The 15,913-nt window shown below is 38.7% G+C and overlaps 1 protein-coding gene across 2 annotated transcripts in view; it reads left to right on the top strand.

Annotated features, from left to right (window-relative positions):
- GALNTL6 (polypeptide N-acetylgalactosaminyltransferase like 6) overlaps positions 1-15,913 on the top strand; it is a 427,406-nt gene that overhangs the window by 176,196 nt on the left and 235,297 nt on the right. For both annotated transcript variants that reach the window (XM_064710656.1, XM_064710658.1), the window contains exon 3: positions 4,736-4,874. In XM_064710656.1, the coding sequence (XP_064566726.1) occupies positions 4,736-4,874 (139 nt within the window). The remainder of the gene's footprint in view (positions 1-4,735; positions 4,875-15,913) is intronic.

The raw sequence follows: 15,913 nt of genomic DNA, 5'->3' as shown, positions 1-15,913 counted from the left end.
TGACTTAAGTGTTTTTATTCTGTTGCTGAACTTTATTTCCAATTTTACTTTCACACTCATTCTTTGAGACTGAGGTGTGACTGCATTCATTTGGAATTCGTGTTTCTCTGTCTACCTTTGCTAAGAAACACAGTCACTCTCTCCTCAGGGGACTTCATTTCTGTATTGAAAGATTGCTCTAGGACAAGATTAAACATCTGTTCTCACTGTGAAAACTTCCATGAGAGAGCATGAGCTTGGAGTCTATGTGTGATGAGCACAGCCAAACTGTGATAGATTCTCAGTGGAATATTTGGAGATAATTCCTAATATATATTTGAACGAATGGCAGAATTAACTTATCCAAAATAATGAAATGCACTCCAAGTAAGAAGACTTAATTATTTATAGGTTTACATATTAAAATAAAATCTTTATGTATACTAAAACATTTAGCACATGGAGAATTCTTATTCCCTGCTACTGTTTTAGGGTTAAAGGATGCTTGAATGCTTGAATTAAAGGCTGTGCTTAAATACTTTTGTGAATTATAGTCTTGACTTGGTATGGCTGGGTAGTCATGCCTGAGTAAACTAATAGCAGTGAGTATAAACAGTAAATAATTCAGATTTGTACACAGTTCTTCCCCACAGACAGTGAATGGCTTATGTTCTTTATCCACTTGGTTTCCTGTGTTAAGATGTCAAGCAGTTGCTTAACTTATTAAACTTATATGGCAAAGCCATTTTCTTACCATGCCTGCTGAATTATGAATGAAGTTCATCTGAATTATAAAAACAAAACCCCAAAAGAAAACCCAAAAGTCCCTGAAATGAGAACCTGTTGTCACTTGATTTGTTGTTTATAGTTTTAAGCAAGGTCCCCTATCTATTGCATATTGAATATGCAGCACTCCTGTTGCATTTTCAAACTGATTTACTGTTGATCTATTTTGCCAACAACATCTCTGTTCCCTTTATAATTATAGTACCTGACAACTATACCAATGTGGCTGATCCAGACCCATTATTCTGCAATTAGATTTTTGTACTGAGTATACAGAATGCTTTTTTTTTCTTGTTTCACCTTAATCATCTTCCCTTTGAGCCATCTGTTGAACAAGAGGGCTAATTCTCCTCCTGCTGTATCTGCATTATATATGAGCAGGAGGTGCCTAACTGAGGTGTCCTTGAGCTATCAGTTATCACAAGTTGTCAAGCATAGAACTGAGCATTTTTAGGGCTGGGTATACAGTGTATGGTTTCCTAGGAGACTGTAACATCCCTCAGTAGGGCTAAAAAACCCTTGTAGAGTCTCTAATACTTGGCCAAGCCAGTACTTTATCTTGATGCCTTCAATATCTTACTTTATCCTTTTTTTTTTTTTATGTGAGTACCTATGGAGAATCATTTTAAGATGGTGTATTAGAACCCTTAAAATAACACAGTACTAAGCAATGTAGAGATGTTAACTCCAAAACCATCACAGTGCCTTAAGAGGAAAGCCTAGCATATTTTCACACTTGCTTACATTGATTACTGAAATTAAAAATCAGACTAATAATTCTGTAATCACAAAGGTAAGACAGCACTGTATGAATTAAACATTGCTGTGAGCTTCCCATGCAGTGGAGCATTTGATGGGATTTTTGGGCCTGGTTTGAATCTATATGTCATTCTTGTGCTATTGGGTTTCTCCCTTCCTTGACAAATCAAAAATCCTGAACTAAAACTTCTGATTCTCCTTAGTTTATGAGGTTATTTTTACTTTGCAATTGTAATCCAGCCTCAGAGATTTAGTATCAAGTGTTAGTGCTGGGTTGGTTTTATCTGTCACATTTGGATGAGTCCCCTTTTGGATGTAAAGGGGCAAAAAACTCACCATTAGGTTTTTTACTCTCAGTTCCTACAATATTTTATAGCCTTGTTGCACTTTCTGTATTGCTGTTTTGCCTTCAGACAGAAGAGACAGTATAAGAGGGCTTACATCTGTCTATCAATAGATTTAAAGCAGTCTACTGTAGCCAGTAATTATACCTAAAATTATACCTAATCAGGGTCCTTTTCACCAGAATTTTACTGTTCTTGCATTGTGAAATTTCCCCTTTTTATCCTGGCATATAGGTCCAGCTCCAAACCACTGTGCAGTGATGGAAATTACTGTCAGACATCTAGGAAGGTGAATCAGTGACAGGAGAGTTTTCTGTGCTTATGATGTTTTTTTTAATGCTGGGTAGCTCATGCATGGCACTTTTCTCTACAAAGGGAATCCTTCAAGCCTAATGGTCACCAAAAGTTGTACAGATTTTTTTACTGCTTATCTTCTCAGCTCTCTATTTCTCTCCTTCCAAGGTGCTTCATAAGGAATGGTCTCTTTTTACCAAAGCTTTTTACCAGAGCTTGCAGCTGGATCTGATAGATGGCTCTCCTAGCTAATGGGTCCCTAGTTAAACAGGAGGAACTGCAGGGTGAGAGAGCAGGCAAACAAAAAAATGGGAGAAATAGTCATGACATTTTAAAAAATGCATAAGCCTCTGTTTTTGCTATACATGAGTATTTTGCTAAAGGACTTTTGTTGGGACAGAGTAATGCTTTGCACCTTCTAGTGCACTTTATGGCTGAACTCTACTGCATAAGAGCAAAAGCAATTTGGGCAAATACTTACACAGCATGGTAGGGGAATGTTCTGCCCATTCTTGAGTTGCTCTAGATAACAACCATGATATCTATACTTTTGGCTTATACACAGTGATATTGCTTCTTATTTGATGGGGAAGAATGGAAAACTGTTTTAACAATGCTTGCCTTCAGTTTCACTGGCAAGGGACATTATGAAGAAAACTTTTAGGACAAATACTCATCTGCTGAAGAGCCAAATGCCCTCATTTAAGAAAAGCAAAGCAAGAATCCACCTCTCTTCACACAGGATGAATAGCTGGAATATACAGAAAATTTTATAGTAAAAAATTATTTGTAATAGTATGTTTTAATCATACAGGTAATTTATTTCAGAATGTTCACAATATTAATAACTACCTGGATAGAACTCTTATTGATAGCCAGGTAAAATATTCACTTTTGGTTTATGTAGAATATATGCTGAAAGAGAGGGGCTAAAATTTTTGTCTTTGGTTGAATGACATTAGCTTAGTGTTACTTTATTATGAATCATATTTAATACAATTATGCCATTGAATTTGGAGTAGTACTTTGACTCATTAGCTGCTTTTATAGAATCATAGTTCCTCCCCATTATTAGTATGAAATCATAAAGAGTCACATAGAAGCTTAGTCTCAGATTTTGGGTTATGTTAGTGTGTTGCATGCATTTGGGGATAAAAATGACAAGATACCTATTAGTAATGAAATAGCATAAAGAGAAAGGGTTTCCTGATAAGAATTAATTCTCCCCCCCCCCCTTTTAAGTAACAGTAATTGTTTTCATTAAGAATTTAAATGAAGTTGTAAATATATGCACAAATTTTAGAATAAAAAAAATAAAATTTTAGTTGGAAAAAATCTAAAATTGAGTCACTACAACACCTTTAATTGCATATTCTGTGTTTTTAATGTCTTGTGCTAGTGCAGTGTGAAATAGGGGCACTAACAGAGCCTTATGGGCTTTAAGAATACCACTGGATATTTGCTCAGCCTCTGGTTGCTTTCCTCTTCATCCACTCCTGTAGCTGCTCCTGATTAGCTGAGGATCACATGCCCTTGATAACTTACTGAATCCAACTGATTAATTTCTCTATAAGAGCCCAGGTAAAAGGAGTATTTTCTTAAGAGGGAGCCTGGTGGTAGATGGACAGAGAGGTTATAAACTGATCAATGAGATGTAAAGGAAAGCATATGTTCTTGAGAACCTGTGTAGGCTTGAAGGGTTTTGAAACCCTGAAGAGTACATCCTCTGCAAGAATGGGAAGAATGAAAGTAGTTGAGAAGACTTGAAGGCTTTTATTTTCTGATTTTCTTTGAACTGCTTCCTTTTTTTTTTTGGTTCTCTGCTCTCTTGCTGGAAGAGGTAGAGGTATAGTAGCCTGAGGTAGGTACTAAGCAAGCCAAGTGACTGATGATGAGAACTAACTTGGGAATAAAAAGCTGGACTATAAATTCTGTGCTTTACTAGGGAACAAGCAGATAATTTCTTTGGGGAAGCACAAAGTGACCAGTTTCTGTGCTGTGGTGTTAGAAACACTGAGTACATCTGTCTTGTCCCTGGGAGTGCAAGGGTGTTCAAGGAGCCTGCAGCAAAACATCTGGTTTCCTTATAGTTTCTTCTGGAAGGCTGGACACCCTAAACTTCAGTGCTGAAGTTACATTCTGAAAACATGAATTGGTGTTAGGTGTGCTGTAATGTAAAATAACTCAGTAACCAGGTTCCTCATAGTAACCGAAGGGCGTATCACTGCAATTGATCCATTTGTGCATAATTTTGTTATGGAAAAGAATGGTCTTATCTTAATTTACTATTGAATTTTTTTTCTATATAAAATGGCTTTAACCTGATTGTGTGTCTGAGTAGAGGAAAGTTAGATTAATTGTGTGACATCAGAGGGGCTTTTGAATCTTTTTAGTACCTGCTTTCTGGTTTTGTATTGAAAGTAACAGGGGTATTGCTAAAGACATTGCAAGAGATTTATTTGAGGTGTTCCAGGCACAGTGTACTAATTGAAGTTCAGTGTAACTTCTTTTTGTCTTTGTAGTACATTTTTTGCTGTCCACTTGAGGTAAAAAATTGTTTTGTTTTGTTATAGGGAAAGGTGAACATGGGAAACCCTACCCTCTTACAGAGGAAGACCATGATGATTCTGCTTACAGGGAAAATGGCTTCAACATATTTGTTAGCAACAACATAGCACTGGAACGGTCCCTGCCAGACATCCGACATCCCAAGTATGTAAACTGTTTACTGGACTATTTAATTTTTAAAATTTTATCTTTGTGTATCTCTAAATATATTTTCCAGAAAGGTAAAGCATAACCAGTCAACACAAACCAATAAATTCATTTTATAGGAACTGGAAAATTTACCACTGTTGTTAAATCATGTGCTCTGTTTTTTAAAATGACTTCTCATCTGATTAGTTACACATTAAGAATATAAAAGGCCTATTTTCATTACAGAATGATTTTTATTAAATTTCTGTGTAGTGAATTGGGATAAAAAGGATTCACATAATTTCTCATGTTCTCATTTGGCTAATAGCTGCAGATCTTTGGGCTGGGGAGCTGAGTGACAACTTTTATATCATTTTTGGTGGTGATTGCAGAGTCTTTCTTCTGTTTTGTTACATAAAAAGTTAAACCAATGCAATAGCTGCTGAGTGCTGATACATCAGCTGATTTATGCTGTGTAGAATTGTGTAAAAAAAGAACATGCATGATGAGCAGGCAGAATTTGGGGACACATGGTGGTATTATTCCCTAAAGCATTAATATAACACAGAGAAATGGGATGAAAATTATTCTGGAAAACAACCACTGAGTTAAAATCGCCATACAGCAAACCTGAGTTGCTTTTCATGTTGCTTAATTTTTGGCTCCTTTATACAAAGAGTAGAACTCCCTACCTGTGACAGGAAAAGGGACACCATTGCCATTGTAGGCTCCAGGTTCTTGTCCTCTAGAGTCATTCTGAAGCTGAACTCTGAAGAGGGAGCTGATTTGATTGTCTCCTTAGCTGGTATTTTCCCACTCTTTTAATTGGATGTTATGCAACTAGTGTACGGGGGAAAGGTGAGACAAAACTAGTTGTCTCCATGACTATGTTTGTATTTTCCTGCAGATACAATTCTCTCTATTATACAAAGATCCATGTTAAGATATTGTTCCACTTCTTAACTTATTTTTGTAGGAAGAGTTGTCAGAGAACAGAGCTGAACTTCACTGCTTTACAGAAGTTCTCAGTGCAGGTAGAAGAGAAACATCATGGCAGCTAACACATTTTTATGCCAAATGTGCAACTGTCTTTTTCAAAGAATTAATAGTATATAAATATTTGCATAGTAAGAGTTTAAAAAAAGAAATTCATAGCAGAGGAATTAATCTTTTTTTAGAGATGGTTCTAATTTAATTTTGATTGTTAATTGCATAATTTAATTGTTGCATTGTTTTGAGAAAAAAAACTATTTCTTAATTTATAAACACTATACTAGGATTGTTTGCATAGGATTAAGTAAAAAGAAATATATTTTTATAACAAGCTGTATGTTTTATATACATTCTTTACTTTCTGCATTGACAAATTAGCTGAAATGATATAAAGAGTGCTTCCAAGAAGTTTGAGTTCAAATGTACAGCTGTTGTCATGGTTTGAGCCTGGCACAGAGCCAGTGCCCCCATGAAAATGCCTCACCCTGGTGTCTGCTGTGAGATGTGACCAGGAATAAGCAAAACAGGCTCCAACTTAAACATAAATAACACTTTATTACCTAAAACTACAGGAAAAAATAGGAAAGACTATAAGGAAAAGAAAAAAAATTGAAAACCTTACAAAAAACCACTTTTCCTCCTCCCCACTCCCTGACTTTCCCAATCCAATACATTCTCTCAAAAAACACCAACTGCCCAGCCCATCACGACACTACACTTTAGTATACTCAAACATCAGTTCATGAAGAGGAAAGGAGTCCTTCTTGTTCCATAGGCTTCTGGAAACACACTGAAATCCCGGATGCTTCCTTGTCACTTCGGCACCGCCCGGAAAGTCCATTTGCCGCTTGTGACATGTTCCTTCCATGCTCAGTGCTCTCACCACCGAGACATGGATCAGAGCTGCTTTTAGGGTGGTCTTTCAAGGATGCCTTGTCTCACTCCAAAAAGGCACAGTCTCTGCTTTTGGGACAACTGTCCCCCCCATATATTTCCAACCCCCTGGGGCCGGGGGGTCCTCACAAATGAACCCTCCTGGTTTTGAGGCACTGCCTCCCCCTAAATGCAGTCTGTGTCACAGGAACAACTGAGTCCATGGCTACAAGAAAACGTCCAGCCCAAAGGCCACTCCAAATCATCTCTCCCCATCCAATCATCTCCACAAACTCCGGGCCAAGGTCCTTATCTCATATCATCTCTCATCTCCCTTCTTATTCAGCTTCGAGGAGGATTAGCATTTTCGCAAGGCCCCAATCATGCAAGAAAGGGTTAAAAGTTTTCAGTCTCTGTCTGTCCTGGGAGGAGATGATACTCCCACACGTGCTGCTGCTGCGGCCGGCCGGGCTCTCTCTCCCTCCCCCCTTCTCCTCCTGGCTGGCTGCCATCACATTCGGTGCCGCCGGCTCTCTCTCTCCGGGGGGGGGGGGGGAAGGGGCTGGCTGCCCGATATCTCGATGTCTCTTGGGGCTCCGCCACCCTTCCATCCTCGAAGCCCCCCCCCCGAAGCTGTCTGTCCAGGCCCCAGGCCTTACCGCATGGCTGGCCCCTCCCCCGCCCAGCAGCAGCGGGCCGGGCGGGGGAGAGAGATCTGACCTCCTCGCCCGCCGAAGTCCAAAGAGGAAATGCCAGGGCAGTGCCCTGCTTTTAACCCCTGTGTATTCTCGGAGGTGTGTCCAAACCCCACTGGCTACACCAGGTGTCAGTATGAAACCCAAAACCTTCATTGGTTTGACCACAGCTTCCCAGAATTCCCACTCCTTCCGGGTCAACCCATGACAGCTGTATAGCATTGAAGCTGTGGTAGATTACATTGTTACTATAATTAATGTGTTCATCAAGCAACCTCCTCTGTTAGCAAAACTGCAGAGGATAATGACTAGACACAAAAGGAAGCTGTCAGGTTTGTCATCCCCTTGTGCTTTTGTAAATTGGTCTTCTGGCAACTTCTTTCTCACCTGCTGCTGTCCTCGCAGTCCGTGACATTTCCATGCGTGTCCCCAGAAGCGATCTGTTGTCAGAAGTGACGTGTTAGGAACAAGTCAGTGCCACACCAGGCTGTCTCCTTTTCCCCAGCACAAGTCTTTTTCTGACTTGCTCCTAAGCATCCCATTTGGGAAGCTTGAGGTGCCTGCATGGTTTCCATGTTCCAATTCAGCCATGTTCCTGTGACATTCAGTAAAATCTCGTGTGGTGGGTGCTTTAGTAGTGTCCTGACTGAACTGACTGGAGTCATGGCCTTCTAACCTTCCTCATGTTAAACACATAGTACAAGTAGCCCATTAGTTAATTGACTGTATCACTTACCATCTAAAGATAAAGAGAAAAAATGTTCTTGTGCTATAATTGCCTACTAAGTAGTGTCCTAATTAAGGTGACAAAGCTGGGCTCAATACTTTTGATGGCCATACCTTGAAGCAAGTGTATTTCTTGAACTTCCAAGAGTCACAGAAGTCTGACAGTGCTTTCTGACCTACTGTTAGAAACAAGCAAATCTCTTGGCCACTGTGTTAAGTATGGCCAGTCTCACACTGCACTTCATGGTTGGAAGTGTCTCCTCTCTTCAGAAGTGTGTATGAAACGCAAAATCGTTCACATTGTGTCACGTGACATTGTGCTGGGTTTGGCTGGGGTAAGTTAAATTTCTTAATGAATTTGTGTGTTGTCTGTGCTAGAGGCTGGGGCTAAACTGTGGCACTAATAGAGTTGCTTTCAGACAAACTAATGGAAAACTATGTAATTTCTGTCTTTAGAAAAGGGTTCTCCTCAGTAACATAGCAGACAAATCAGGTGTGGTATTGCAGGCAGGTCTAGTTTGGCCATCTTTTGAACATTTTAAAAGGTTTGGCTTTGTGGACCTTCTAACTGCTTTGAGGCCTTTAGCTGTCATCCTATGGAAATTTATGGGAGATGCTAGTATTGTAAACTTTAAGTTCTGACCCTCTGTCTCTATTTAGTGTATGCCATTTACACAGGGAAAATGGTTATCTTCTGCTGAAGATGTATTTCCTGAAAATACTGTCTCTGATATGTTTTATAGAACCAAATAGAATGGTTTTATTGCCCTTAGTAGAGAAAATCCAAAAAATTAGCCTTCAAGTGCAACAAAACTGAGTGGTAAATCCTGTAATTTGAATAAAAACTTACTTAAATTGACACAGCAGCTGCAGTAGTTTCTACATTCTTCTGAAATAACTTCAAAAATATTATATTCCAAAGTCAAACCAAAGAAACTTGAAGAACCACTTACAAGTGTTTGATTTTCTGGGAAGTATGCAAAGACAGCAGAAAAAAACTGTTCTTTTTAATCCAAATAAACTTTCTTTTTCTGAGTTTCTCGGGAATTTGGGCTTAGGATCTGCCAATAACACCTTCTGCAGGGGGATGGGTGGAACCAAACAAATGCTTAGATAATTGAGCTCTCAGAAATTCAAGTTTTCAAATGTGTTTAATAATACTCTTTTGTTTTTCCTGTGATATTTATAACGCTTCAGCAAGATGCTATGATTGATTCTTCTTTCCTTTTTAAGGCAGCAAAATGCATGTACTGTAAAAAAATTGTGTAGTGAAACATTTAACTTCTAAGGCTGACTTGACCTTTCCTGCATCTTTAATATGTTTTTATTGCATCCTTCTAATATCTCCTATGCTTTATTCTGTCTCTCATAGCTGTGCTCAAATAATGTTTTTTTCCATTTCTGAGTGGCGTTTGATGTCTTGTTTCTGTTCCACTCTTGTGTGAAAGCCTTGGCACAGTGGGTGCCAAGCTATATGAGCTAATTTTCTGTTCTCTGCCCACCATCACCCATGTCTTTAAGTTTAAACAAAGAAGCAATCACAGAAAACAGCTTCTTCTTTTCCCCCTCTAATTCTAAATAACAATCTGAAAGAAGCTTATCACCTTAGTTTATTTGGTTTCAGGACTGATTTAGTGAAAATAAGAGCTCTGGTCACCCAAAGTGAAAGCTAACATTGAGTTTTGGTTAGTATTGAGAGAAAGCAATGGAATTGATATTTAGGGGTTAGAAATTCTATACCAATATAAGAAATATTTCAAAACCCACAAGAAGTTTTCTTATTTTCATTCACTTCTGTTTTCAACCGCTTTGTGTAGTCTAGAATATAACAAAGCTGCAAATGCTAGGGAAAAAGTTGGCAGTATTATTTTCTATTGTAGAAAGAGAAATGCTACTTATTCTAATAGTGAATGTACCAAATGAAATTAATTCTTATCTTCTCCATATTATCAGATATTCTGCTATTCATACCAGCTTTTCAAACAAATAAAACTGAATCTGACTCGCATTTGGAATAGCGTTCTAAATGTGATTTTAATGAGACTTGGGGGAAGGATTGCAATCATCTAGTCTGAACAGTGAATATAAATGTTGTGACCTATCCTGTTTCAAGCTCCTAAGTCTTTTTATACTAGAAATTAATTTTTTAAGCTTTTCATTATTGACTCAAGAAATTCAAGTTAGTCCCTGATACCAATACATTTGCAAGCTTTATAATTAAAATACTTTGTTTTGTATGTTTGTATATTTTAATTTCAAAACAGGTCTCCTTTTATCTAAAATTTGTAGATTAATTGCTGGTAACCATATCGTGGAGTGCATCAAGCGCAGCATTGCAAGCCAGGCAAGGGAGGGGATTGTCCTGCTCTGTGCTGGTGCAGCCTCACTTGGAGTCCTGTGCACAGTACCACCATGTAAGAGGCATAAAAAAGCTACTGGAGAGCATCCAGAGCAGTATCATGAAGATGAAGGATGTAAAGGTGAAGCTGTATGAGATGTGGCTGAGGTCACTTGGTTTGTTCAGCCTGGAGGAGACAGAGTGGAGACCTCATTGCAGTCTGCCGCGGGAGGCAAAAAGCTGGGCAGGCGTTGTTCTCTCTTCTGTGGTAACCAGTGGCAGGACCCTAAACAGTGGCATGAAGCTGCGTCAGGGGAGGTTTAGGTCAGATATTAGATCAAAGGTGTTTTTTACTCCGAGGGAGATCAGGCACTGGATCAGGCTCCCCAGGAAAGTGGTCACAACACCAAGCCTGACAGACTTCAAGAAATGTTTGGAAAATGCTCTAAGACAAATGGTGTGATTCTTGGAGTGATTCCTGTGCAGGGCCTTGCTGATCCTTGTGAATCCCTTCCAGCTCAAGCTATTCTATGATTTTATGTCTTCGTAGTCTTAGATCAGATGTGCAAATATTCCCCAGTTTGCCTGAGTAATCTATCACAAGAAATCTCATCCTTTTAAGGTTTCCCTGGGCATAGATAGATTCATGGGGTAATGAAATTCTTAGCATTCTTCTTGTACGTTAAAAGTGTCCAACCTGATTATTATAATATCTGGTTTCTAGCCTGTATGGGCTGGAGTCAGTGTTTCCAATACTTTTCTGCTGGTCTTGCTGGTGATGTGTGAAGTTCTGGCCCTTCACTGTCACTCCCAGCAATATTCCTTTTTAGAAGTCTGAACTATGCTCACTTTTCTTAGGCATTAAATTTTTCACAACCTTCAGAAGAAATGCATTTTCATAATCAAAGAAATGAGAGCGTTTAGCTAAGGGCTGGTTACATCTTCTGTATCCTGAACAGTAATGAGCTTTTCTTTCTTTCTAATAACAAAACCAAATTTCATTCCATGGGTTCTGCATAACTGAAACTCTCCTTTTCAGTATGAGAAGCTGAGAGAGTGCCTGAATGGTTCTCTCTCAAAACATTTGAATGCAGTATGGTTGCTCTCCATTGTATTTTTAAAAGAGGCTAAAATGAGTATGTAATGGGATTTCTCCAGGCAGTATGTTTTTTGATTGGCTCAATTTTTGTGTTTCTTTAGAATAGTTGCAGAGTTAACAGAGTTGGAGTTGTTCTTAATCTCTATGTTTTAGTATACCTTGCAAAGAGTTCTAGTTTTACTAAACTCATGGGAAAGGGATATAGTTAGGTACATAGGCAGGTAGTAGTACATATCTGAATTTCCTAAAAAACTAATTATAGCATTGTATTTAGTTACTTTCTTTTTATAAATACAGTGCATTTGTCACAATCTAGCCTGTGCATATTGTCCCTAAAACATAAATTTGTCTTTAATCCAATGCTGCAAGATAAATTCCAGTTAATTCCCTCTGCAGTCTATCATCTTAGGCTTGGGTTGTCCTGCCTTGCTAAAAAAAAAAAAAAAAAAGAATAAGATTAACTATTTAAGTATGCTGAACTTAAAAATATTTAATAAATCTTATTGAAGTAATTGGTTATTTCTGTTGATCTGTTGAATTTTTGATCATATGGTGAAGAAGATACAAAGATAGTAGAAGGCTTTTTCTAGTTCTCATTCATTTTGGGGAATCAGAAATATCTTCAGGCACGCATACACATTGCATTGCTTCATATTGCTGATAACTCGTATTAGCTTAATTTATCCGGCCACAGAAGAGAAACCTGCTTAAACTCAAGGTGTGTTTTCAGTGGGTAGTGGAAAAGCTAGAGATTGTTACTGTGCTTTTGAAACTGTTTTGTGTAGTTGCTGAATAATGGGAAAGGTCACGTGGTCCAAAACATGATAGGCTGTGTCCCCATTTCCAAACCCGACCAGATTGTTCTCTGCAATTGCTGCAGGGCATCCCATTTGAAGTGCAGCTCCTCAAAACAGGATCAGGAATATTTTATACCCAAGAAAACCTGTGGCTTTCTGTCTCTGTCATGCCTGCTGTCACTTTCTCTGCAGGATATGTATTGATAGGAACAAATAACGTGGAATAATTCCCAAGTGTTTTCTGGGTGCCAGTGTGTCTTTTTTCTTTTAGGGCAGCAACAGCAAAAGTATGGCTGAAGATTGATGATTCCTCAACTCTCCTTTTATTGAGAAATGGGCGGCAGTGTTAAATAGGCCAGTGGGGAGAGTCCAAGCTTGATGGGACTGTTTCTGTTTACTGAAAATTATTTTATAAAAGAAATAATCTGTTTATTCACATGGAGAGAAGTAGTTCTTGTGTATTTAGATGCCTTGCATGTTACTTAGACTCCCGTAAATCCTACCAGACTGCTGAGAAGATAGCAAGCTGGAGTAAACATAACTGTGAAATCTAAACTTAATGGGGACAGGAATTCTGAATATTTACCCTCCAGCCAGTTCTGTACATCTGGGATAGCCAAGTCTATTAGCATTTGGCGGTGGTTAAAGCTTGAACTTTTAACTGTCAAATAGTACAACAGTAAAATTGGAAAGTACATCCAGCTTTGCTAAGATTTGTGTGGAATGGGGCATATTCTGGGGTTTTGTATCTTTGAAGTTCATAGGTGATTAAAGAACATGATGATATATGTTGTTAATATAGTAGTTTTATGAAGAGCCTCAGTACACCTTGCTTCAGTAAGGTTGTACACTCTTGGCAATACATTCTCAATGGCAAGACAATTAGCTGTTGCACCTCATGTAATAAAAGACAGCAGATGTGCAGCAATGCAGGAATGGAAAAACAACTTGTATTTTGCCTGATTTGATTGTGAGTAAGCTTCTTGAGCTCCAACTTTCTGAAGGCTGTGCTGGTCACAGGATGTGGTAGTAGACATGAGAATTTACTGACCTTGTTGGCACACGTGGTCCATGAGGCCCAACAGCTTTTTGACAGCATTTGTTGCCTTGCTAACCAGCTGTGATTTCAGTATTACAAACACTGGTCAGATCTAGGGCTACTTTGCCCATTATCTCTTTTATTGTGTACGAGTGTGTTAAGAGGTGTAAGCCTGACCACTGCAGTGAAAAGGAGAGGTGATGTGGTAGATCGCAGAAAGACTGTCTTTGAAAGTTACATATTTTATGCTTAAGCGAATTGGACATAGTAAGTCCATGGGCCTGAGGGGGCGTACCCCTGAATGCTGTGGGAACTGAGCTCTGTTTGAGGCTCCTCTCAATGCTCTTTGTATGATATCACAGCAATTGAGAGAAGTACCTGGGGACTGATGCAAAAGTGGCTGAGGAGGGAGGAGTGGCTGAGCTTTTAGAGGGCTCCTAGAAGCCTATGGGGTGCCTTTGGAGTATAAGGGCAAGTGGTAATAAGATAACTAGGACCGGAAATTTAAAGGGTAATTGAATGTCACAGGTTGGTTTTTTCCTGAAGTAGTTTGCTTTAAAATGCACTTTGAAGTGACAAAAACCTGAATTCTAATCCTGTTTCTTCTTCAGCCATGAAAATGACCTTAGACTCAAAATAGAGGGTTGTTATTGATGGTCTTTTTATTGATGGTCTTTTTATTGAGGTCGGCCTTACTTGTGAGAGACAATCAGATAAGTATGCTAGGGTTGAATTAATGAATTTTAACTAGATTTTTTTAAAGAGAAGATCAGAGAAATAACACAGTGTTTTAAGGGTGTTTTGTTTGTGTTTGCTTGTGTATGTAAAAATTGGTCTGATGTTATTTTTGAATTCCCAGGTAACAAAGTGCAAGGTTTAAGCTAAAATATAATTAGAGTACTAGGTTGCCTTCTTATGTGCACTTGCTAATGAGGAATTTTGAGATAGTATAAAATGACTACATGTTTTATTTCCCAAGCCTCGTAGATTTAATACATATGGTGCGTAGATAAAGTTCTTAAAATATATTCATGATTTTTGAAATTTATAACATCTTTCCATAAGTGATGAAGATTTTATAAGTCACTATATCATCAAACAAAACTCTGTAAACATAAACGTGCTTTATGTCAATAGAGTTTATCTGACTCTTGGGCTCTTCCCTTGGTTAGAGGAACTTTTTGGTTTGAAGGACAAAGCAAGGCAAATTCAGACTTTGATTTCTTCAGAGACAGTGAGTGCTACTGAAGAAACTGTACATGACAGGCCAAAATGAGGCAATTTGACATAGAGTAACAAGCCCCTAATTCGGCTCCATCAGTTCTGATGAATTCCATGCTGAGGGAAGTCTACATAGAGCACAGGCCTTTGCCTCTTTAGTTCCCAAGACATGTTGATAGTGCATTTAATAGCAATTTCACAAACAATTTCTACTGTACAATTTATTTTTCTTCTTTTTCATGAAAATCCTACTTACGTTTTGGAGGAGGTTTATTTGTTCTAGTAAAGTGTTGTGACATTTATTGAGGCCCATACACAGTAATGCCTGCCTGCTTCCCAGCTGTGAGTCATTGTGAAAATAAAGATTACTTTCCCTGCCATCAGCTCACACCCAAGCTAATTTTACAGCCTTGTCAAATAGCAGGAGAAATTACTAGTTATCACTACTTAATCAGGCTCAGCTGACAAGACTAGATTGGAACAGAAACATGGTGTGACTGAAGCTTGTTGCTGTAAATTGAATACTTTGACATGCTAGGACAATTACTATGTAAATTTCACTGGGAAATGTTTTGTTCTGGTAGCTTATAGAGGTCTTGCCACTACCTGGGGGCCCTGTGGGTGCTGTAGTTTCTTTTAATAAAGGCAAAGAAAAGGTCAGATCTGAAAAAGCAGCTTAGTTAAGAGAGCGAGAGCTGACAAAGCCAGTGGGGGGAAAAAAGGTTGAAAAGCTTTTTGTTTTGCTTTAACTTTCTCTGGCACTTCCTATAAGAGAAGAAAATTAGAGGTGGGCTACTTTTATGATCCAGAAATTGCAGTAGTAGGCTGCTGCTTTGTTTCCTAAATCCAGGAAAGGGACGTCTGTGAGACACTTAACTTCTCCTGTGTTATTATCTCTCAGGGCAATTTTCAAGGCTGTGGATGTGTTTGGAAGGCACAGAGCCTGGTAACTGACCAGAGCATTGCCAGTGGTGTCCCTTAGGTGCATAAAACATTGTTGATATGTCTACAGGGTCAAGCAAATTGCTGCTTTTATGAATCAGCTTTTGCTGTCAAGTGGCTGGAATGGTGCCAGCACAGCTCTCCTTTCTCATCATTTTAGAAGCCTATATTCTTTCCTTTTGTCTTCTGTAGAGGCAGTATATTCTGCATCTTTCTGTTAACTGTGAAGCTGTAAAGGGGGATGATTTGGAAGTTCTGCATCTTTTCTTAAACTCTTGTGATGAGGACATTTTTCCCCCCAAATACAAAGTTATCAGGGAAGCAAGCATAA

The sequence above is a fragment of the Zonotrichia leucophrys genome, chromosome 4 (genome assembly GCF_028769735.1).
Source record: "Zonotrichia leucophrys gambelii isolate GWCS_2022_RI chromosome 4, RI_Zleu_2.0, whole genome shotgun sequence".
In the NCBI taxonomy this organism is placed as follows: domain Eukaryota; kingdom Metazoa; phylum Chordata; class Aves; order Passeriformes; family Passerellidae; genus Zonotrichia; species Zonotrichia leucophrys.
Note: the sequence above shows the minus strand (reverse complement) of the source record. Positions and strands in the feature narration are given on the sequence as shown.